Source organism: Lacerta agilis, chromosome 1 (assembly GCF_009819535.1).
Source record: "Lacerta agilis isolate rLacAgi1 chromosome 1, rLacAgi1.pri, whole genome shotgun sequence".
NCBI lineage: Eukaryota > Metazoa > Chordata > Lepidosauria > Squamata > Lacertidae > Lacerta > Lacerta agilis.
The window spans coordinates 73,989,295-74,011,384 of record NC_046312.1 but is presented as its reverse complement, the minus strand read 5'-3'; the positions used below and the strand labels follow the sequence as shown (position 1 = coordinate 74,011,384).

Sequence of the window (22,090 nt, the reverse complement as noted above, 5' to 3'; positions counted from 1 at the left end):
CCAAACATCACTGTCTGGCCTAGAAATTCCACACTCATAGTACATGCCAATCAATGTGTGGTTCACACATTCACTTGGCAAGGGTGTGGTGATAGACTGAGCACCCAAGCCATATATGCCATACATGTGATGTAGGTGCTGCAATATGCATACAGTTCTACAACCCTACTCCATTTTGTGTAATATTTCACTCTCTGTTTCAGTAGGAGGATCACATGAATTAGGTCTGTTCAAATATTATTTCACTGTATGAGAATACAGTCTGCATTTGGATGTGGGTGAACGCTAACCAGTTCTTCACAACACATTTACTCAGCATTTGGTGACTCTCAGATCAATGTGCAAAGGACCTCTCTTGGGATGCATTGTGTTCATGTACCCATTAACCATGGTATTTTGTTGCTATATATTATTTCATGCATAAGAGACGGTGCAAGGCATGCAGCTCTGTCCTTACCTGAGTTAATCTGAGCTGTAGTAACTGCACAAAGTTTACTGGCTGGATTATGTATGATTTTTTGTTACCTGAAAGACACTGGAATTCTCTGCCTACTTCCCCTGAGCCCAACCTGTTGTCCTCGCACAGACCCCTATAAATATTGTTGTTTCCATCACACAACACAAATAAATATATGACATCCACATGTGGTCTCTAGAATGCAGTACAATATTGACACAATAATCCATAACATCACCCAAGTTTTCTCCACTTATACGTCAGAATGTTGTGGCTTCTTCTGTATATCTGCAGATAAAGGGATATAGATAGATATGTCATAGAGTTATCATTTGAAATGTCATTGGCTTAAACTATAAATTTCTGTTATGCTGTATGAGAAGAATGCTGACTTTCTGAACTGTTAATCTATTGTAGCTTAATAGGAGTCAACCAAACCCAACAAATTGAAGGCTGCTTCTGCCCTGAAGGGACAACACTTTATGATGCTGGTGTGGATGTTTGTGTGAAAACCTGTGGTAAGTTTTCATTCTGATTCTTCTTCCCCCCAGCAATTTAGGCTACAAGTCTATGACCCTTGGAAGGGTATTGCGTGGGCTATAGGATTTTCTAGATCTCCTTTTTTGTGGGTGGAGAGTAAAATCCATGGGTGGAGCAGGAGGTCTGAGCCTCTTCACTGCAGCTGAAGAAACCTCTACAGGTGTCCCTTTTTGCTGATTGGGGTAGGAGGGGGAAATGGGCATGTCAGGGGTGTGATGGGGGTGGATCCAAAACTCTCCCCCTTTCCCAATAGGCTTGGAAAGGAAAGCACACCATCCATATATCTGGTGCATTTCGTTTCCCTCCAGACTCCCCACCCCCATGCCCCGACCACTTCTTCTGCCCTGGCTGGCAGAAAAACAGCAGGGCTAAGGATTTGGCAGTTCTTTGACCACATATTCCTCCTTCCCTCCACCGTTGTGTTGTTCTGCCTGATAACTGGCTATCAGGTGCTGCGTCATGGGGTAGCCTCAGAGTAAGCAAGCAAGTGGGCGAGGGAGCCCAGCCAGCCAGTCCACCAGCCCTTGCTGTTGGGAATGGACAGACAAGTGGGAGGCTGGGCAGGCAGGCAGGCAGGCAGGCAAGCAGGCACTGTACTTGGCTTTTCTTTTGCTTGCTGTGTGCAAGGCCTGCCTGGGAGCTGAGTTCCCAGTGCTGAAGGGGAGCCTTTCTGCCAAGCAGGCCCAGCAGTGCCTGCTGCTGCCTCCCAAGGTAAGGTGTTGACCTCACATTCAACTTTGGCCAGTCTCTGTTGGGACACTAAGGCTGGGGGGCATGATCTTCCCAGGCCCCTGTGGGGTAGTGTGAGGAGACACCTCTCTTGGGGGTGGGGGGTGGGGGTAGCTCAGAGACCAAGGGTGGTGGCAGCGGCTGCCCGGAGGACTCTCAAGGAGAGGGGAGAGGAGAGGAGGCTGAGGGAACACTCCACAAGGGGGGGGGGGCTCGAAAAGGGGTGAGGGGCTGCCAGCTCTGCAGGCAAAGGGTGACATAACTGGGCTCCTGAGTCCCACAGGGGTGCCACAGGAAGAATGTAGTTGGTCAAGGGAGCCATAGTCTCAAAAAGGTTGAAAACCTCTGGCCTAATGAATTTATTAGTAATGGATGTTTTCTTTATTCTGCTTACAGGATGTGTTGGGCCAGATAATATACCAAGGAAGGTAAGATGCAAGTCTGTTTGTTTTGTGTTCCTTTTTTTTTTTTGCTGAATTGTAAGTATTCATTTGTAAGTTTGCTTTACTTTGAGGAAAGGAAGTGCAATGGCCTCATGGTGGGTGTAATTAGGTGCACAATTGAAGGTTCCCCACTGCTTCTGTCAGGAGAAGGCATTCACCCAGAGGGTGCTGCCCAGAAGAAGTCAAAGCAGACATTCCACAAACCTCATGGATAGAAATTTTTTATTACAGTTTGTACCCTGTAGGCGTTCACAAACTTAATGTGTTTTACCTTTCCTGAATGATAGTTTGGGGAGCAGTTTGAGTTTGACTGCAAGAAATGCAGTTGCCTGGAAGGAGGCAGCGGTATTACCTGTGAGCCCCTCAAATGTCCATCAGATGATGATGATGTCAGCTGTGAAGGAGAGGGATTCTACACGATCACTGAAGTCAACCCTGATAACAAATGCTGCTCTAAAACCACTTGTGGTAAGTCCATCTTGGTAGCCCTTAGCAATTCAAATACCCGCTTTGGAGCAACCATTGGTCAATGGTAGAGCAAATACATGAGGTTGCATTCAGCATAGTGCCAAGGTGAACGTTCCATCAGTGCAAGGCTTCTTCCTTGTGCACCAGAGTGTTCACCCCCTTCCTGTCCCTTGTGTGCCCCCTAAATTTGCTCTGGAGCTTCTGCTAGGTTTTTGGAACAGCTTTGGGGATGATATGGGACATGCACAGGGAGAGGAGATAGGCGAAATCCCCTAATGCTAATCATTGCCTTAGCACAAAAGGTTTAATACAGCCCATGATGTGTATAGGGCTATAAGTTCACTTCCCAGTGCTAGCAATTTTCAGACAGCAGAGATACAACAGACTAGAAAGTCCCTGTAAGTTCAGGTAAACAGAATGTCATTGATCTGTTTCAGTGATTAGTTGTTGTTATGCTATTTTGTTTTTTGGAAAAAAAAATAGCCAACAAGCATGTTCCAGCAGTAGCAGTTGGTGGTGTGGGCAGGGCAGGGCAGCGTTGCTCACCTGGCTTTGCAATGCCTAGTGGTTACTACTCCTTACAAGGGGGAGAAGGGGTGAAGCAGCAGGGAGCTCAGTACAAGTGAAGGCACAGCAATGGGAGTGGTGGATTTGCCCCACCAGTCAGAGAATTAAGAACTGGAAAAATACTTTCAATTACAGTTTCCCCAACTATGGGAGAACTCCTGTTGCACAATGCATGGTTACTTCACTGTTCAATATTAATTTGCAAGATGCCCGGTTAATTCACTGTTCAGTACTCCTGGTTGAACCCAATTTAAGGAATTTCCCCATGTTTCTGCAATATCATTTTGCCCTTTCTTCTTTACAGTATGCAATGCCACTGACTGCACAACAGAGCCTCACGAATGTCAGCCAGGGTTTGCGTTAGTTTCTGAAACTCCTGCAGGCTACTGCTGTCCTGTTTACCGATGTGGTAAGTCTGTTTTAACAAATTTTGAAAGGATAAGCATGACATATCACATTCTGGTCCTAAGCATGCTTAGAAGTGAATCTGGCTGTTGTCAGTGGAATTTACTTCCCAGTTGTATCCTTAGCTTACGGTCTAATGAAGCAGTAGCCAACCTGGTGCCCTCCAGAGGTTGTGAGACCATGGCTCCTACCATCCCTGACCACTGGCTGTGCTGGCTTGGGCTGATGGGAGTTGTAGTCCTACAACATCTGGAGAACCACCTGCTTGCCATCCCTGCTGATGAAGGAAGCATGGTGGGGAGCTATATAACACTGGGGACAATTTTTAAAATATCCAGTGGTTTCATATAGCATATTTTTAATGTTTTAAAATCTTTTTTGTAGATCCCAAAGATGTTTGTGTGGCTAACGGTAATGAATACACGGTAAGATTTCCTTTTCTTCCCTCCTCTTCTAACAGAAGTTTCATGAAGTGATTTGTCTATTTATCTATTTTTTGAGCCCAGTGGCACATCCACTTTTATTACTGAGCTCAGCATTCTAAAGAAAGGGCACCATTCCAAAACACTTAATAACACATTCCTATATACATCTACTCAAGAGTAAGTCAGACTTGAGTTCAACAGGGTTTGCTCATGGGAAAATATGGCTGCTTCAGGCTGCAGTTACTAGGAACTAGCCCCATTGAACAGAGCGGGACTTTCTTCTGAGTAGACAGAGTAGCATAGGATTATACTCTGTGAAATGATCAGTAGCAGTGTATGAAGTGGGAGGAGCAGCAGAAGTGGCCTTCCACTGGCAGCAGTGCTGTTCACAGAGCAGGGCAAGATGAGGGACTGGTGAGATTGGAGTGGGACTCCAGGTTGGCAGCAGTGGTGCTTCATATGCCCACATACCTGTGGAACACGGATACTGCAACACCCAGAGCTACCCCTGGCACTTTCTCTCACTCCCCCATCTGCATCCGGGAGAACAAAGTGCCTCCACCACTGGAAGGTCAGTGCTCCTGATCCACACCCACCCTCACCCCCGCACTTTACTGGTAACGATCAAATGAACAAGAGTGTGAATTGAGCAAGGATAGATATTCAAGAGGAAATTAGCAAGAGGTATGAAACAAATTAAAATGAGGCTTGAAAATCTAAAGCGACTACTGCCACTGGACCATTCTCATATTATTTCATTATTATTATTATTATTATTTTGGTAGTCATTTTGTACTAAAGTAATATAAACAGGTCTGTTTCGTGCTTTGTTTTGCTTATAGTTTATCTCTTGCTTCCCTATTCCAGCCTGGCTCTCAGATCTTAGGAGATAAGTGCCAGAAATGTGTCTGCACAAAGGAAAAAGACAACAGTACTTCGCTGAATTTGATCAGTTGCAGCTACGTCCCATGCACAGTGACGTGTGACCCAGTAAGCACCATCCACTTTAAGAACAAAACCAAAAACCAGTTGCTATGATTATTATTACCTAGATCTACAGGTAGTTCACAGTCTAGTTTCAGACCTGGGCTTGGGACTGAATCAGCCTTGGTTGCCCTGATAGGAAAGAGATGGGGGAGTGCAACCCTGCTGCTCTTGCTTGATCTCTCACCATTGACCATGTTATCCTGCTGGATCACGTCTGTGGGGGCACTGTTTTACAGTGTTTCCATTCCTATTTGCAGGTTTGTATCAGAAAGTGGCACAGGGAGACTGCTCCTTGAACCCATGACAGTCCCACAGAGCACTATTTGGCCCTCGGTGCTATTTAATATCTATTTGAAACCATTAGAAGTGGTCATTGGGAGTTTTGTGGCAGGGTGTCCTCAGGGTGCTGAGGATATCCAGCTCTAGTTCTCCATTATATTTTATTCAGGAGAGGCTGTGAAAGACCGGAACCAAGTACCTGGATGCAGTGGTAGACTGGATGAGGGTCAGCCCTGGGAAGACAGAGGTCTTGTGTGTGGGGTGGTTCTCAGATCCAGGAGATAGACCAGTTGCCTGTCCTGGATGGGCTTACACTCCCTCTGAAGAAGCAGATACATAATTAAGGGGCATTCCTTGAACGATCATTGTCACTCGGGTGGCCTGTATGGCTAGGAGTGCCTTTTATCAAACTTCTGCTGGTATGCAACTGGATAGGTATAACTTACTCACTGTAGTCCGTGCGTTGGTAAATCCCAAGATTGAATTATTGTAAGACGCTCTATGCGAGGCTGCCTTTAGGTCCATTGCATGTTTTAAATTATATATATATACATATATATATATATATATACACACACACACACACACACATAATGTTTCATTGTTGTAAGCCAACTTGAGACTACATGGTGAAAAGCAGCATATACATTTTAAAATAAATAAATATAAATATAAAGGTTTATGGAACAATGGTGTCCTTAAGTGAAGTGGGTCTGATCAGGATGACTCATGCTTCTTTTATACAACTTCTTTGTACAACTTCTTTGTACCTGTTGAAGTTGGTATGAGTTCACATGTTCAGGGATAGCCTTTCCTTTTGTGTGAGGCAAGGGTTAAGATCTACCTCTGGCAGAGGGCTTCGTATTTCTTTTGTATTCTTTTTCTTTTTCCTCTCTTTCTCTCCCCCCCTTAAATTTATTTCCCTTTTTTCATTTTCATTCAGATTATCTGTTTCTTTTGCTTTCTATGCTGAAAAGTTTCAATAAAAAAAAACATTTCGAAAAAGTGGTAGCCCTTCCCAGGTATTTGCCCTCCATCATGTGAGAGGTGTGTGGGGGAGAGAGAGAGAGAGAGAGAGAGAACAGAGGTGTGCCGTCTCTGGCCCCAACCCCACACTCACATCACCATCACCGCTCCCACATTCTTCCATGTGCTGAAGCTGAATTTCTGGAGCAGGGAGCCTTTTCGTGGTTTGAAACCTTGATCTTCCATTATTCATCTCAAAGTGGTTATATACGCCAGCACATGTAGGATCCGTAGCAGTTGTCATTATCTGAACTGGCCCATAAATGTTGTCATTTTGTAGATCTATAGGCTGGATTTTATATATCTGTAGGTGGGGCATTGGATTTTTTTGTGGTGGGAGGATAGGATGGAGTATGCAAGAGTGATATAGTTGGCTGGTTGACTAAGAAACCTGAGCAGGAACACCACACATGGCAAAGTTTTGTTGTAGATCCCATATCATAATTGTGCACCTCTTTCTCCCTAGGGATATACTCTTTTTCATCCAGAAGGTGAATGTTGTGGGACGTGTGTGCAGACAAGCTGTGTTATTCGAACACCTGAGAACGATGTTTTAATCTTAAGAGTAAGTGTTTTATGTTTTAAAGAGTCCTCAAACAGTAATGATTCTCTTGTAATTCTGAACTTCTGATGCAGGAGAAAAAGCAACTAGCATTCAGAGAAAGAGAATGGCTGCATATGACGAAATCTATAAATAAAACCCACATACCCTTATGGCACCCAAGTATCTGTGTGAGATCCTAGTGATGTGCATTAGTCTTAAAAAAAAAAGAAAAAAGAATCAAATGCATTTCCATTTATTTTATATTTGTTTTGTGGGTACATTCATTTTTATTTTCAAATTTGACGTGTCAAATGAGCATGAACAACGGCAGGGATGGTGCCTTTGAGGGAGCAGTATGCTGCTGGCAAATGTTAGTGGCTGTGTGACAGCAAAGTTACAGGCAGGCAAAAACAAAAGGAGGTCACCATCCAAAGTTGCAGGGAGTTAATTGCTACCTCTTTCTTAACTGCCTCTGCAATGGATATCCTTTGTCCAAACTGAAATTTGGCAGAGCAACCACCCCAAGAGGGTAGTAAAAATTCTGCAAATTTCATGCCATTTGGATGGAAAGCATCAGGCTACAGGCAGTGAAAGTTCAGGTTTGTCTTCACTGAGAGCAACAGGAAAATAAAAACAAATAAAATTAAAATTCAAAAAAAGATTGACTTTTGGAAATGATGGAGTCCATGGAACTGGCAAGATTAACAGCAAACAATAGAGATCAAAATGACAAAAACTTCCTTAAGAATTAGAGACTTTTTATTGAGCATTTAAAGAACTACTATAGTGAGAGGAATATGTGAGCAGGACTTGAAATATGAGCAACAGTGTGAATTATTAGGATGGATAGGTCAAAATGGATGTATTGAATAGTATAGGCGAATTATGCAGCATGGAAGCTGAGGACGGGAAGTCAATGGATAACTTAACTTACGGTTTATGTTAAAATTTGTAAAGTTTTTTTGTGAAAAATTAATAAATAGGCAAGTGAAGCAAAAGCAGTCAAAAGCAGATAAAATGAAACAAATGTGGTTTTAGTAGTTAAAACAAAAACATTACCCTCCCATTTGCACTTTTCAAATTTCTCTCTTTCCCTTAGCTCCCTATTCTCAGTTATCTGATGCTGACAGTTTACAAAAGCTTCCTTGCTTAGTTACTAGGGAGTGATTATGGTTCGCTGCCTATTTAGTTGCAACTCCATCCTTAATATCACTCCCTCACATACTTCTTTTCTGTTCCTACATTCCCACAAAACTGGCCTCAGTCCTGACGGAGACTATTCTTGGGTAAAGAGTCTTATCTTTCTACTGCAAGCTCCCTCCAACCCCAATATTTTAACCTTCCTTATGGGCCCTTCTACCATATTGGCTGCTCTGCTATTCATAAGAAAATACTCATTTAGAAAACAGGAATATGTTTTGCCAGTATTTAATTGTTTCCTTATCTTGAATAGCCTGGTGAGCAACGGAGTGCTCCACACGACAACTGCACTGTTTACAGCTGTGTGAACATAAATAGGCAGCTGGTCTCCTCCACCTCTTCAATAAGCTGTCCACCATTTAACGAGCAGACCTGTCAGCCTGTGAGTAAATATTGAATATGCACATTCCATCTTCTGAAAGCTCCTTTACCTGTAATTTGATTAGCACACCCTATGAGCAAGAGCTGTTACAGTTGGATTTTGTGTTGAATTCTCGGCTTATCTGTCACTTTAAAGTGATGGCTGTGAAAGAAAGAAAAGATCCTGCATGGTTGGTAGTGTCATTATAAATGCAGTAAAAGGGAAAGGTAAAGGGACATCTGACCATTAGGTCCAGTCGTGAACGACTCTGGGGTTGCGGCGCTCATCTCGCTCTATAGGCTGAGGGAGCCGGCGTACAGCTTCCGGGTCATGTGGCCAGCATGACTAAGCCACTTCTGGCGAACCAGAGCAGCGCACGGAAACACCGTTTACCTGTCCACTGGAGCAGTACCTATTTATCTACTTGCACTTTGACGTGCTTTCCAACTGCTAGGTTGGCAGGAGCAGGGACCGAGCAACGGGAGCTCACCCTGCCGCGGGGATTTGAACTGCCAACCTTCTGATCGGCAAGCCCGAGGCTCTGTGGTTTTAGACCTTAAATGCCAGAGCCTTAAATGCCAGAGCTACTAACTGCATTAAATATGTTCTACTCCCCGTGAATTGGATCCAGACCAAGTTAGTTGCACTTAGCTCTCATGGAAATCAGAGTCATGACTAATATAGGTGCAGCTACATTCTTAGTCTGAATTTGACGCAGTATAAAGAAAATATCTGGTATATCTTCAATTATATGCATAAATCGCTTTCTTAAGGAATTTTTTTGGTCAACAGTTCCTACTGTTAAAGATTAAAGGTTAAAAAAAAAGTTTAAAGGGAACAAAAAGAAACTATTCAACACACATACCTGTAGAATGCTAAACCAAAGGTCTCACCCCACTGGTTCTTGACTTATGAAACAAGATTATGGGCTTTATCCCATAATCACTTCATTGTAAGGTTGGGGTTTTTGTGCTGTTCTAGTTGGATATGCAATTTAATATTACATTTTTCTTCTTAGGGCACCATTGCGTATTTGCCCAGTGGCTGCTGTAAAACTTGTAAGTATCATAAATTATATATCTATGCCATCTCTCTATGTGATAAATAAATAAGCACAGTGTTTATCATACTCTGAGTACAACCACGAGTCATCTCTGAGTATCACTTAGTTGAGTATCACCCAAACAAAAAATAAAATGGGCCAATTACTTTGATTTGCAAACTACAGTATATTCAAAGAAGTGGGTTTGCATATTTTTACTGTAACTGCACTCTTAGTATCTTGCTTTGGTTTAGATGCTCAGCTTTATATCTGGGCTCTCTTGAAATGTGGTACTTTTGCCCTGCAGGCGATTCCAACCTTAAAACTAGCACATGGTGTGGGGATACTTAGTACATCTTTCCCTAGCCTCCTCTCCTACATGGCTAGGAGCCATTCAGGCTGCACTCTTGCAAGGCTGCACTTTCCTGGGCATAAACCCCATTCAAATCAATGGGACTTACTTCTGAGTAAACATATAAAGGACTTTTGTGTCAGTTGTGTTACCAAAATGCATTTAGGGCTAAAGATTGGCTGAACTTTTACATTTCTTGAATAGCTACATACTATGGCATGCAAGTAATTTGGTGCTACTCATGACTCAGTCCAGATGAGCAAAAAAGCTTGATGTTCCTGAAAACATTTGAATAAAGGTCTTTTAAAACATTTTATCCTGCAGGCAACCCCAAAGATAACCCAGCACCAATGCCACCATGCTCTCTCTCTGAAACAAAGGACTATATCGTTCATGATGGTTGCCGTTCAGCAGACACAGTCACTGTGGCCCAGTGTGAAGGACATTGTGGAACTTACTCAATGTATGTAAAGCCAAATTACAATAAGATCCTGCAATGCATTTATACCCATTTGTATAAAAAGCAATCCCAATATTTTCTGAGCTTAATTATTCAAATTTAGTAATGTAATCAAATTTACTAATGTGTTTTTTTTGCAAGTAATTTTTCCTAACATAATGCATTTCTGTATGTTTTCATTAATATCTTCACTTTTATGCACGCACAAATACAAACAGATCAATTCGTATTTTGAAGAGTAGCTATGTTTTGGTTCACATGTTGTTCCACAAAGTGTGAATTTGGCTTTAAAATGCACAGTGAATCAAATTTCTCCTCCATCTGTAATTGGTAAATACATATAGGACTGCAACCCCAGTCTTTTAGCTGCTATGCTGTACCAACATCAAAACTTATTTTCTACTGTGAGAGCCAATTTGACTTCAATACTTCATACCCTCCAACGTTTATCCAATGAAAATAGGGGCATCCTAGGGAAAAGTGGGACATTCTGGGATCAAATAAGAAACTGGGATGGCTTCTCTAAATCAGGGGTGTCCCTGGAAAATAGGGACACTTGGAGGGTCTGGTACTTTGGTCCTCCATCTTAAAAAAACAAAACCCAGAACAACCAACTAGCTATGGTGGTATAATTAGAAACAGCACATTATTTAAAGTGTATCATCCTTGATTCAATATTATGTGAAAATACCAGAATCTTGTCATTTAGCAAATGAGTTGAGCAAACACGAGTTTCTCCTAATATTAACCGCCACTAAAATTGCTCATAATTTCAATCTGTGGCACAGAGTAACTCTTTTTCACCTTCTTGTGCTACTAAAACAGATACTCTGCTGAAGCCAACTCCATGGAACACAAGTGCACTTGCTGCAGGGAGTCAAAAGTATCCCAAAAGGAGATAACACTGCTGTGCCAGGACGGGAGGAACAAGAAACACAAGTACCTTCAGGTGGAATCTTGCGAGTGCCTCAACACTGATTGCAACAGTTCACACTCATCAAACGAGTCCCAGAAGAGCACAGAAGAAAATAGCAGGGAAGACTTCCAGGAAGATGAACAGAATGCCGTGGCTCGTATCAGGAGGGCCATTGGTTCGGTGAAGACAAGGAAGGGAATATAATGAGCTATATCAACAGGTTACAAGTGAAAAGAAAAGTTATACAGAGACAACCCATGGTTTCATTTTTCAAAAATAATTCTGTGCTTGCCCTTGCTTCCCACAGACCTCTTAAATCTGTGCCCTCTTTGACTGTTTGCCCTTATGATCGCTTTATTTATTTGTGTTAAACAAAAAAACAAAAAAGTGCAAGTCATTTTCCTCTGTGTGTAACAAAGTTTTATGTTTGGGACTTTTGAATCGTTTTCTTTTCTGCTTTAAATAATTAAAAGCACATTTAAAAACTGAAGTCTATGCATCCAGTTTTGTTGGTAAATACCTGCACTCTTGGATTTCCTAAACCTTTGTGAGCAGGAGCTTTGCTTTAGGAGTTCCAAGAGAAAATGGCAAAATCTATACATTTTCCAAAACAACAAATGGCCTGTCCATGCGCCATTTGTGGTCTATGGGTTTAGTTCCCTGGTATTTTCATTCTTTTCAATGTCCCTGGGTGGCTTCATCAAACTTTTATGGAGTTCAGTAGCAGCTATATGCTGATGATAACTAGCTTTCCCCTAGAACTTTCCCTCTCAATCCAGCCCTGCATTTCCAACTGCCTGTCTGCCTGTGATTTGTTTCTCATCACTAGAGATATAAGAAGGCAGTGATTTCTGTCACAGCCAGCTCTGTTTCCATTCTGCTGCAGTTCAGTTTCAGCCAAATACTGCCATTCACCTTGCAGACTGCTATTCAACGTAAGTCATAAGATACATTCATCTCAGTATAAATGAAATGTCAAAACAATGTTTAAAAAATCATTAATTACATTATCATTTGTTGACTTAAAAACAACAATGATGTGAACAAATGACCATAGGGATAAGGAAACCCATAGAAAACCCAAAAGGCTGACTGAAAGCATCCTGCAAGGATAAAAGAGCCAGACTGGAGTTATGGAGCTTCTTCAAGCCAAGGTTCCTAACCTCCAAGCTTTTCCCTTTGTGGTTGGAAATTAATTTTAAAAATAGGATGTATATGTTCCAAAATATCAGCTGATCCACTCAATGTCCATACAAAACCATAGTAAGGCATAGCTTTTTTGAAATAAAAGTGGAACATCAATGACAATTAAACTAGAAGAAGAAGAAGAAGAAGAAGAAGAGTTTGGATTTGATATCCCACTTTATCACTACCCAAAAGAGTCTCCTTTCCCTTCCTCCCCCACAACAAACACTCTGTGAGGTGAGTGGGGCTGAGAGAATTCAGAGAAGTGCGACTAGCCCAAGGTCACCCAGCAGCTGCATGTGGAGGAGCGGAGATGCGAACCCAGTTCCCCAGATTACAAGTCTACCGCTCTTAACCACTACCCCACACTGGCTCTCTACTGTTGTTATTTATTTACCTCATGTATGCCATGGGGCATCCTGAACAAAAGTTATATTGAAGATTTTTCTTCATCATAACTATCTAGAATTTTTACATTTCCTCTTTTTTAAATTTTAAAAGAAAGTTAAGGATAGTTGAAGTCACATTCTTAAACAGGGTTTTGGTGATATTGCAAGTCATGGTTTTCACCACTACAGGGCATTCTATGGCCAAACATGTAAAAAAGGTGTGGAGTTTCAGTTTAAAAACAAAGACAAGGACTTGCATGGGATTGTACTTTGAATGTATTTTTTTCAATATTGCCTGCAAAATTCAATTATCTAGAAGTATACATAACAAAATTGAAATCTGAGATGCTCATAGCATGGTGCAACAATGAATAAGTTTATCAGTGTCAGCAGCCATCTAAGAAAACACTTTAAATCAACTCATTTCAAATTCACTTGTGGAGACACAGTATGACAGCAGAGAAAATAATTAGCCGTTTGCAACTTATGTTATAATCATGAATGTTATAATCACATACCATAAGTAGTAGGTGCAGTCTACTCATGCCCAAGAGCTTTCTAATAAATGGGTCCAACACAAGACAAAGATTTCAACTAGTAAAATATCATTTATTTATTTTTTTAAATAATCTTTATTTCAAAATATTTTAAAAGAATACATTAACACACAAATATACAACAAAGAAAATGCAAATCATACAATACAAACACAATCACAAAAAGATAACCAATAACCCCCCCCCAAAAAAACGAAAAAACAATGAAAAAAAATTAAAAACAATGACTCCCCGTCATTTGTATATCGTTTCCCTCTACGTTGTAACATTTCTTACTTTTCCTCACCATACAATACAATACCACCATCTAGCAAATGCATCAATCTGTCATATAATATACTATCCATCTATATATTCCCTTATGTGTCTCATTCTAGACAAATCACCAATTCTGTTTTCATGCCTTCTTTAATCAAGTAATCCTCCACATATTTCCACTCACTTTTGATTTTTTGTTTTGGGACATTTCTAATTGCTGCTGTCATCTTTGCTAAATTCATATATTCTACTAATTTAATCTGCCAATCCTCAATTGTTGGGATCTTCTCCCCTTTCCAATTTTGAGCAATCAACATCCTCGCCGCTGCGCATGCATATAGAAATACATTTCTCCTATCTTCCGGGATATTCTCAGGGATCAAGCTTAAAAGGAAGGCTTCTGGCTTTTTCTCAAACGTCACCTTCAACATTTTTTTCATTTTGTCATACACCTCGCTCCAGAATTTAGCAACCTTAATACATTTCCACCAACAGTGGAAATAACTACCTACCTTCTCCTGACATTTCCAACATTTATCCGAATTGTTCTTATAGATTTTTGCTAGTTTTTCTGGTGTCAGATGCCACCTGTATACTAGCTTCATCATATTTTCTCTAATTCCCATGCAAGCAGTGAATTTCATGTTTACCTTCCACAACCTATCCCACTGGATTCTATAAATTGTTCTTCCAAAATCCTGTGCCCATTTTATCCAAACACTTTTAACCTCTTCCTCTTTTAAATCCCATTCTAATAAAAATTTATAGATTTTTCCTAATATCTTATTAGAATTCTCAATCAATAACTCTTGTAATTTAGACTTCTCTTCTCTAATTCCTAGTTCCTTGTGCTTCCGAAATAGACTTTGAATTTGATAATATTGCAACCAGCTATCACAATGGCATTTAATTAGATGGTATGGTTTTAATACAAATTGATCATTCTCTTTCATTAGCAAATCTCTGTATGTTAGCCATCTTCCTTCCTTACTCCTGCTGTTAATTGATGTCATTTCTATTGGCGATGCCCACCACGGAAATTTGGTCTCCAATAAATTTTTATACTCCACCCAAATATTAAATAATGATTTTTTAAATATATGATCTCTAAAATTCTTACTATTTCCTTTCTTTTCCTCTAATAGATATGAATGCCATCCTCCTACATTCCTAAAACCTTCTACTTCTAGTAATTCTTGATCTTCTAATAGGATCCAGTCTTTCAGCCAGCATAGACAGGCGGCAGCATGATATAATTTAAGGTTTGGAACTCCCCAACCGCCCCTTTCCTTTACATCCATTAACACTTTATATTGGATTCTCGGCTTTCCCCCCATCCAAATGAAATTACTAAAATCCCTTCTCCACAACTCAAATGTTTCTTTTTTCACCATAATTGGCAACATTTGAAATAGAAACAGGATTCTCGGTAATACAGCCATTTTTAATGCCGCTATTCTCCCTGATAAAGTCAGATTTAACCTCTTCCATCTTTCCAATTCTTCCTTAATTTCCTTCCATAATTTAGAATAATTGTTTTCAAACAAATTTATATTACTTGGGGTAACCCAAATCCCCAAATATTTAATCTTATTAACTATCTCCCATTCCAAATCTAACTTAAGTTTTTCCAATTCATTTTTCCTTATATTTTTAATAAGTATTTTGGTTTTCTTCCCATTTACTTTAAATCCCGCCAATTCACCATACTCTTGTAATTTAGTTTTCAAATTATCTATTGATACCCTTGGTTCCTCTAACATTAAGATAATATCATCTGCAAAGGCCTTATATTTATAAATATTTTTTCCTACTCTTATTCCTTTAATATTTCCATCCTCCTTAATCTCTCTCAATAGGAACTCTATCGATAAGATGAATAATAAAGGGGATAGCGGGCATCCTTGTCGGGTTCCTTTTGATATTTCAAATCCCTCTGTTATTTCTCCATTTATAATTAATTTGGCTGTTTGTTTACTATAGATTGCATTCACTCCCTTCAGAAATTTCCCCACTGCTCCTATTTTTTCCAGAGCTTTTTTCATAAACCCCCAAAGTAGATTGTCAAATGCCTTCTCAGCGTCTAAAAAGATGAATACCGCCTTTTCACTCGGGTGCCAATCCAAATATTCAAACAAATCTAAGAGGATTCTTATATTCCTGGACATTTTCCTTTTTGGCAAGAATCCCTGTTGGTCTTGTCCTATAATCCTATTCAAGACCCCTTTTAATCTATTAGCTAATATTTCAGCGAAGATTTTATAATCTACATTCAGCAGGGAGATTGGTCTGAAATTTTCCACTTGATCATTCTCTGCTTTCCCTTTTGGGATTAAAATTATAAATGCCTCCTGCCATGTTTTGGGGTATATTCCTTCCTCCATAATTTTATTCACCAGTTGTTGGTACACTCCTACTGGTTCCTCCTTGAATAATTTATAATGCTGGCTTGACAGGCCATCTGTACCTGGGGACTTCCCTAGTTTCAATTTGGCTATGGCTGTATATATTTCTTGTTTAGACACTGGTTTATTTAATAATTCTCTTTCCTCATCATTGATCTGGCTTATCTTATGATTCTTGAAATAATTCTCTAAGTTAACCTCATTTAATTTCCTACCTTTATATAATTTCTTATAGAATTTAACAAAACATTTTTGTATATCTTCCAGGTTTGTCCAACTTCCCCCCCCCTCTTTAATACTCATAATTGTCATTTCACTTTGTCTTTTCCTTAATTGCCATGCCAAATATTTCCCTACCTTACTTCCAGATTCAAAGGTCCTTTGTTTTGCCCATTTAATTTTGTTTTCCATTTCCTGACTCACCAGAATATTTAATTCCTAGTAAAATATCATTTAAAAGCATGGGATATAGCCAATACTTCTTAGATTTAACAAGCATTACACGTTAACCCTGGATTTCCAGTTTGAAAGCCATTTAGATTTGTAACATTAAACTACCTACCCCAAGGTGATGTGGCCTATTTATGACATCAGAGCTCTTAACCCAATGAATGGCAAAGGGGAGATTCTCATGCAGAGGGCCTATTAATCATCTTACAATGGCCCACTTAAGACTTCACAGAACACACTCATACACACTTACAGAATATTGAGCAATCGCAGCAAGAGAGCTCTGGTATACCGAGATATCTGGGAGGGGGTTAAAAAAGCAGAAGTTGAGGAAAGTGCTAGTTTGTGACACGAGTTGCTGGAATTTGCTGGCCTCATGTGATGAACCACTGAACTGCAGGCGGCAGTGTTCTCATTGAAGAACCTTCCTGTACTGAACTGACTCCACTCATCCAGGTTGACATATCCTTATCAGAGGAAAGGTGTATAAAGGGCTTCCTGTTCAAACTGAGCCTTGCTTGAGGGGCATGTTTCTGTATCATTGGTTATTGTTTTGTCATGACTTCTGGTTTTCTCTGTGTTCCTACCACCTAGTTTGCCCTTCAGTCCTGACTACTGTCCTGTGTCCAGTGACTTTAAGTTCACAGTTCCTGGATCACTTCACACTACTGTCATGGCACAGCCCTCTGGAGGGAGGTCTAATAACACAACCAATGGATTTTCAACACAGTACCTCTGTATATGTCATCAGATGATGCTATCCTAGTGGCATGTTCGAGGTTGCAATCAGCAGGCTATAGCATACAGACTTGTGCTGCAACAACACTGATAAAATCTATATGAGAAACCATGACCCCACTGTGGATATTATTGTGGCAGGCTTTAAAGCTGTTATTGCTGTGCTTGGAGAGCTGTGTTTCCTTTCCTTATGTATGTATCAGAAGTTAACCAACAGCCACAGACTTCTTGTAACAGAAGCAGTAGCTTCATAACTCATACTGTTTTTTAGGTGTGGTGAATCAGCTCCAATTTACCGCCTTCATGAGGTAAATCATACAGTTAATTTTTAAGCTGTGCAGTAACTGAAACCAAACACTGCTCTGTGACAAATGATCCATGAAAAATGTTGTTCCAAAAACCATAGCTCTGTGACAAATGGGATTTATAGCTTAACTGGTTTGTAGGCCAGAGGTGAAAAGTCATAAATTTTGACAAGTCAGTCTACAGGGCAAAGACATTTATGAAACATCATTGGTAATAGTTCTCTGTCATAGTGTCTATTCAGATGCTGTTGACTATAGGAAATTCCAGTGATGGTGATAATTACTGCAGTTCCTAAGCTGAAAAGCACAGTAATTATATGTAAATGATGCAGGCTCTCGCATGTAGGCGTCAAGCACTGCACAAACATTTGGAGATAGCCCGAGCATGTGTAAGTCCAGATAAACTTTGCTCAATCCGTTGTCCTACAAGCAAAAGGAAAAAGCTGTTATCAAGGATGTGCTATGATCAACTCCCACCTGGAAACTGATCAACTCCCACCCGGAAACCAATGTCCCCACTGTGGAAGGACACGTGGATCCAGAATTGGCCTCCACAGTCACTTACGGACTCATTGTTAAAACTGTAATAAAAATACTTCAACAACAACAACAAAACTGTATTTATAGAAGACAATCTTACTCGGCTACGAGTGATCGCCAAAGAATAAGATGATCAAGCAGTACTGATATTAGGAGGCTTCATAAACACGAGGGGGCCGTGGGCTCCACTGACTAGCCCCGGCACCACTGGCTATGTGCTTGCTGGCTGTGTAAAGAGGCCCCAAGAGGTTTTGATTATTAAGGTTCAGGACTCTTCCACTTCTGGTCAGGTGCTAAGAAATCCTTTCCAGCTGGGTAAAAAGGAGTTTACCAACTGTCAAATGCTCTGTGGACTGCCCTGGTCTGCATCACCTAAGGTGTGCATTGAAGCAATTTTACCACAGTCACAGTATGTTGGGTCAAGAGGCTCACTATTTTTAGTCTGGAAGGAGAAAAGTTTCAAAGGCCAAGGAGATAGCTTAAAAGTAACTTGCTGGCCACCTTCCTCTCCTACCTGAGAAGCAGGAGAAGTGAAACTAATAGAAGAGAGAAAAGTCCATCCATGACCATGGGAACTTCCTTCTCTCAGAGTAAAAATACTGAACGACTTGACCCAGGAAATCGGGAGCATGCACTAATACCTAGAGGCAGATTTCATGAGATCCCAGGCCCACAGGAACCCACCCCACTGAGACGGGGAGCCTGGGGAGCCTTTCATAGAGAGGAAATTGCTTCCTGGCACCTGCCTAGAGTTGGATCAGTTCCAAGCTTGAATAAACCTGAGATTCAAAGATTAAATTTGAGATTATGGAATCCAGGAACCAAATGCCTTTTGTCATTTTATATCTGAGAGGGAAAAAATCGCTCTCTTTCAGTCCTCATGAATTACGGTAGCAAGGAGGAAATCTTATGGCTCCACTTTTTTAATGCCAAAAACATTGTACCATATAAATGTGCCTCTGAACTCAAGAAAGATTTTTTTCAGATATTTTTCAGCCTACCACTTTGTATAGGATAATGGGAATGAAGAAGGGAGTACAGTTATGGATTTTCTTCTTCCTCTGCAGTTGCTGCGAGGGCAAAACTTTGGTGCAGATAGGTAAGAAAAGTCCGCTACTAATTATATTCCATTGTTATATGTCTGATCTGATCTTCATGTAAACAAATGAAATATAAACAAAATACAATATCATTAATTACATAAAATTATATCATATGGAATGGCCAGTTGAAAAAAGGAAGACTAAGATATTCATGAAAAATAGTTAGCTTTAGGTCAGCTTTATTTAATACTGACTTAAAATCAGAAGTCAATGTTGGGCTGATATATCTATAAACTCAGTGCTGGCAACAAACTCTTTATATATATTACACAAAGTGCTTAAAAAAGTACAGAGCCATTGTCGTTTATCTGTCACAATTCCTGGGACCCCTGTTTCTATCGAGACTCCCAGGCACTTCAGTATAATTTAGAATTCTGTGTTATGGGGAGAAAATAAATCTTTAACAAAACCCTCCAAATTCCAAGATATTTCATAATACTGCAAAGTTCACTGAATAGGAAAGAAACAATGTGAACTGTGATAGCCTTCTTTCTTGGTATTTCCTACAAGTGTCACATCAGTATGTTACAAGGCCATGTCCTCTGTCCTCTCTGTGCCCCCCCCCACTGCTGCTTGCTAGGTTGGCAAATAAGACCATAACCCAAAAGCAGTCCGTCTATTAAAATATGAAAAATTCACTGAAATACAACCCTCTCTTGCATGTCACAAAGCATGCCCATTGGCTGTGTTGGGCAGCCTCATACTGAAGAATTTGGGTCTAATCGAGAGAAGGCTAGGCTCATTTAAGTCTCATTGAAATCAATGGGACTAGATCACCCAACTGTAACCAAGTGCCACTGAAAACAAATTATTATTGACCCAGGGACAGCCCATCCCATTTCGCTGCCTGAGGCTAAATGGGAAGGTGGTGCCCTGCATGCATGCCACCCACCCCCTCTTGACGCCCCTGCTAAAGCCTCACTTAACAGGGTTGTGCAGCTTCTGAGAAGATCTTACAAGAGCCCCACAAGATTGCTCTGTGCTTCCAATGACCCAACTCAGCCAGGAAGAGAGATGTTCAAAAGCATGATGGAGACATACATGTTTGCCCGTGTTGACGATCCATGTTGTTCATTTCACCCTCTCCCTCAAAAAGTTCAGACTCTGTTTAATTAATTAAACTTATTGGTCATTTTTAACCTAAGCAACTCTTAAGCAACTTACAGTAAAAACAAGCAACCAGATACATTAAAACCAGGATAAAAGAAAACAAAGAAAAATCTAAACAAAATAAAAATTCTTTCCAGTAGCACCTACTTGCCTTTCCCTGCAAGACCAATTGCAGCCGTTAAGAGTCGTCAACAGGTTTTCCACACCTATCAGCTGATCACCCATTCCCACCACCCTTCTGAGTAATACCCCTCCCCACTCCCTCACTATATTTAAGGGTCTGGTGACTTCCGTTTCAGTGTATCTGAAGAAGTGTGCATGCACACGAAAGCTCATACCAAGAACAAACTTAGTTGGTCTCTAAGGTGCTACTGGAAAGAATTTTTTATTTTATTTTGTTTTGACTATGGCGGACCAACACGGCTACCCACCTGTAAAAGAAAAATCTAAAGACAGTTCTGTTGTTGTTTTTTTTAAAAAAACTAGATTAAAACATTCCACCCCCTCACAGAGGCTATGGATAATTAAAAGTCAAAGGCATAATGAAAAAGGAACGTTTTCCCCTCACACCTAAAGATATGTAACTATGGTGCCAGGCCATATAAATGAATGTTTGCAGGGCATATTATCATTGCCTCCATCCTTATTTTCTCTGCAGTTCAGCGTCCTGCTGTCACCACAAGTGAATGTTCTACTTGGGGTAATTTCCACTTTCAGACATTTGACCATGCAAAATTTGACTTCACTGGAACTTGCCGTTATGTTTTTGCTTCACACTGCAAAGACAGTCACCAGGACTTCAGTATCCAGATAATGAGGAGCATCAAGAAGGGGACTGCTATCTATTTCACGGCCACTATAGATGGAGTGCTTCTGGAGGTCAAAGAATCAGGCATCACAGTAGATGGGAAGATGTGAGTTGGCTCAACATCTTTTGATAGTCTTCTGTTTTCTCATGAATGCTCTTGTGTACCAGGAACAGTGTTTTCTTGGCTCTGAAATCAGATAGCCAATGCTGAGAAATGTTATACAGTGGTGGCCCCAGATTAGGGTGATTTCCTAAACTCAGGACCAACATCAGGAGCTTGCATGCTTCTTCAGGCAGCAATCATCAACATGAGCTCACAATGGCTGGTCTCTGACATGCAGGCAGCCCAGCAGGCTGCATCAGCATGAGGTCACAAGTGCCACTCTGTGTCCTTCAGCCAAGCAGCATCAGTATGGTACATATTGGTGCATATGGGTGCATATTGGGACATATTGATCCGTCTCTCACCGAGAAGACAGCAACAACAGTATGTGTGTGCGCTCTCTCGCGCTCTCTCTCTCTCTCACACACACACATGGGCAGGACCTGGCCAAAACAGAAGTATGTGGGCATAGCCAACCTCTGCTTCCCATCCTGCCCATCTGTCCTTCTTGGTTGTCTGAAGGGAGGTCTGAGAGGGGAGAGATCAAAGCTGAGAAATGGCCATTGAGCTTAATTAATAGGTCGGGTTGGGGATATCTTTGATCATGAGACAACTAGAGTGCTTGTTCATTTGTTTTTGTTTCCCCCCCTCTTTTTCTTTCTTTTAGGATTCTTCTGCCCTTCAGTCTGAAGAGTGTCCTAGTAGAAGACATTTATCCTTATTTCCTAATTACCTCCAAACTAGGCCTGACTCTCAAGTGGAATTGGGGTGACACTCTCCTAGTATGAAGCTCCAGTTAGTTGGATTTGTTTTAGTGAATTTTAATACATGTAAAATGTGTTGAGTAGCCACAGTCTTCTCACACTGCCATCTTCTAGCGATATTATGAACAAAGGGGATACACATAAAGCTAATTTCTTTATATAAATAATCATTTT

The 22,090-nt window shown here is 40.7% G+C and overlaps 2 protein-coding genes across 2 annotated transcripts in view; both read left to right on the top strand.

Annotated features, from left to right (window-relative positions):
• MUC2 (mucin 2, oligomeric mucus/gel-forming) overlaps positions 1–11,606 on the top strand; it is a 66,429-nt gene extending 54,823 nt beyond the window's left edge. The window contains exons 44-55 of the mRNA XM_033138417.1: positions 875–975; positions 2,123–2,154; positions 2,457–2,637; positions 3,509–3,818; positions 3,896–3,903; positions 3,994–4,034; positions 4,902–5,024; positions 6,793–6,891; positions 8,324–8,452; positions 9,450–9,489; positions 10,150–10,288; positions 11,111–11,606. Of these exons, the coding sequence (XP_032994308.1) occupies positions 875–975; positions 2,123–2,154; positions 2,457–2,637; positions 3,509–3,818; positions 3,896–3,903; positions 3,994–4,034; positions 4,902–5,024; positions 6,793–6,891; positions 8,324–8,452; positions 9,450–9,489; positions 10,150–10,288; positions 11,111–11,405 (1,498 nt within the window). The 3' untranslated portion in view covers positions 11,406–11,606. The remainder of the gene's footprint in view (positions 1–874; positions 976–2,122; positions 2,155–2,456; positions 2,638–3,508; positions 3,819–3,895; positions 3,904–3,993; positions 4,035–4,901; positions 5,025–6,792; positions 6,892–8,323; positions 8,453–9,449; positions 9,490–10,149; positions 10,289–11,110) is intronic.
• A 7,424-nt stretch (positions 11,607–19,030) lies between these two features.
• Positions 19,031–22,090, top strand: part of LOC117039673 (mucin-5B-like) — a 45,607-nt gene continuing 42,547 nt past the window's right edge. The window contains exons 1-3 of the mRNA XM_033137263.1: positions 19,031–19,127; positions 20,900–21,155; positions 21,820–21,934. Coding sequence (XP_032993154.1) covers positions 19,046–19,127; positions 20,900–21,155; positions 21,820–21,934 — 453 coding nt within the window. The 5' untranslated portion in view covers positions 19,031–19,045. The remainder of the gene's footprint in view (positions 19,128–20,899; positions 21,156–21,819; positions 21,935–22,090) is intronic.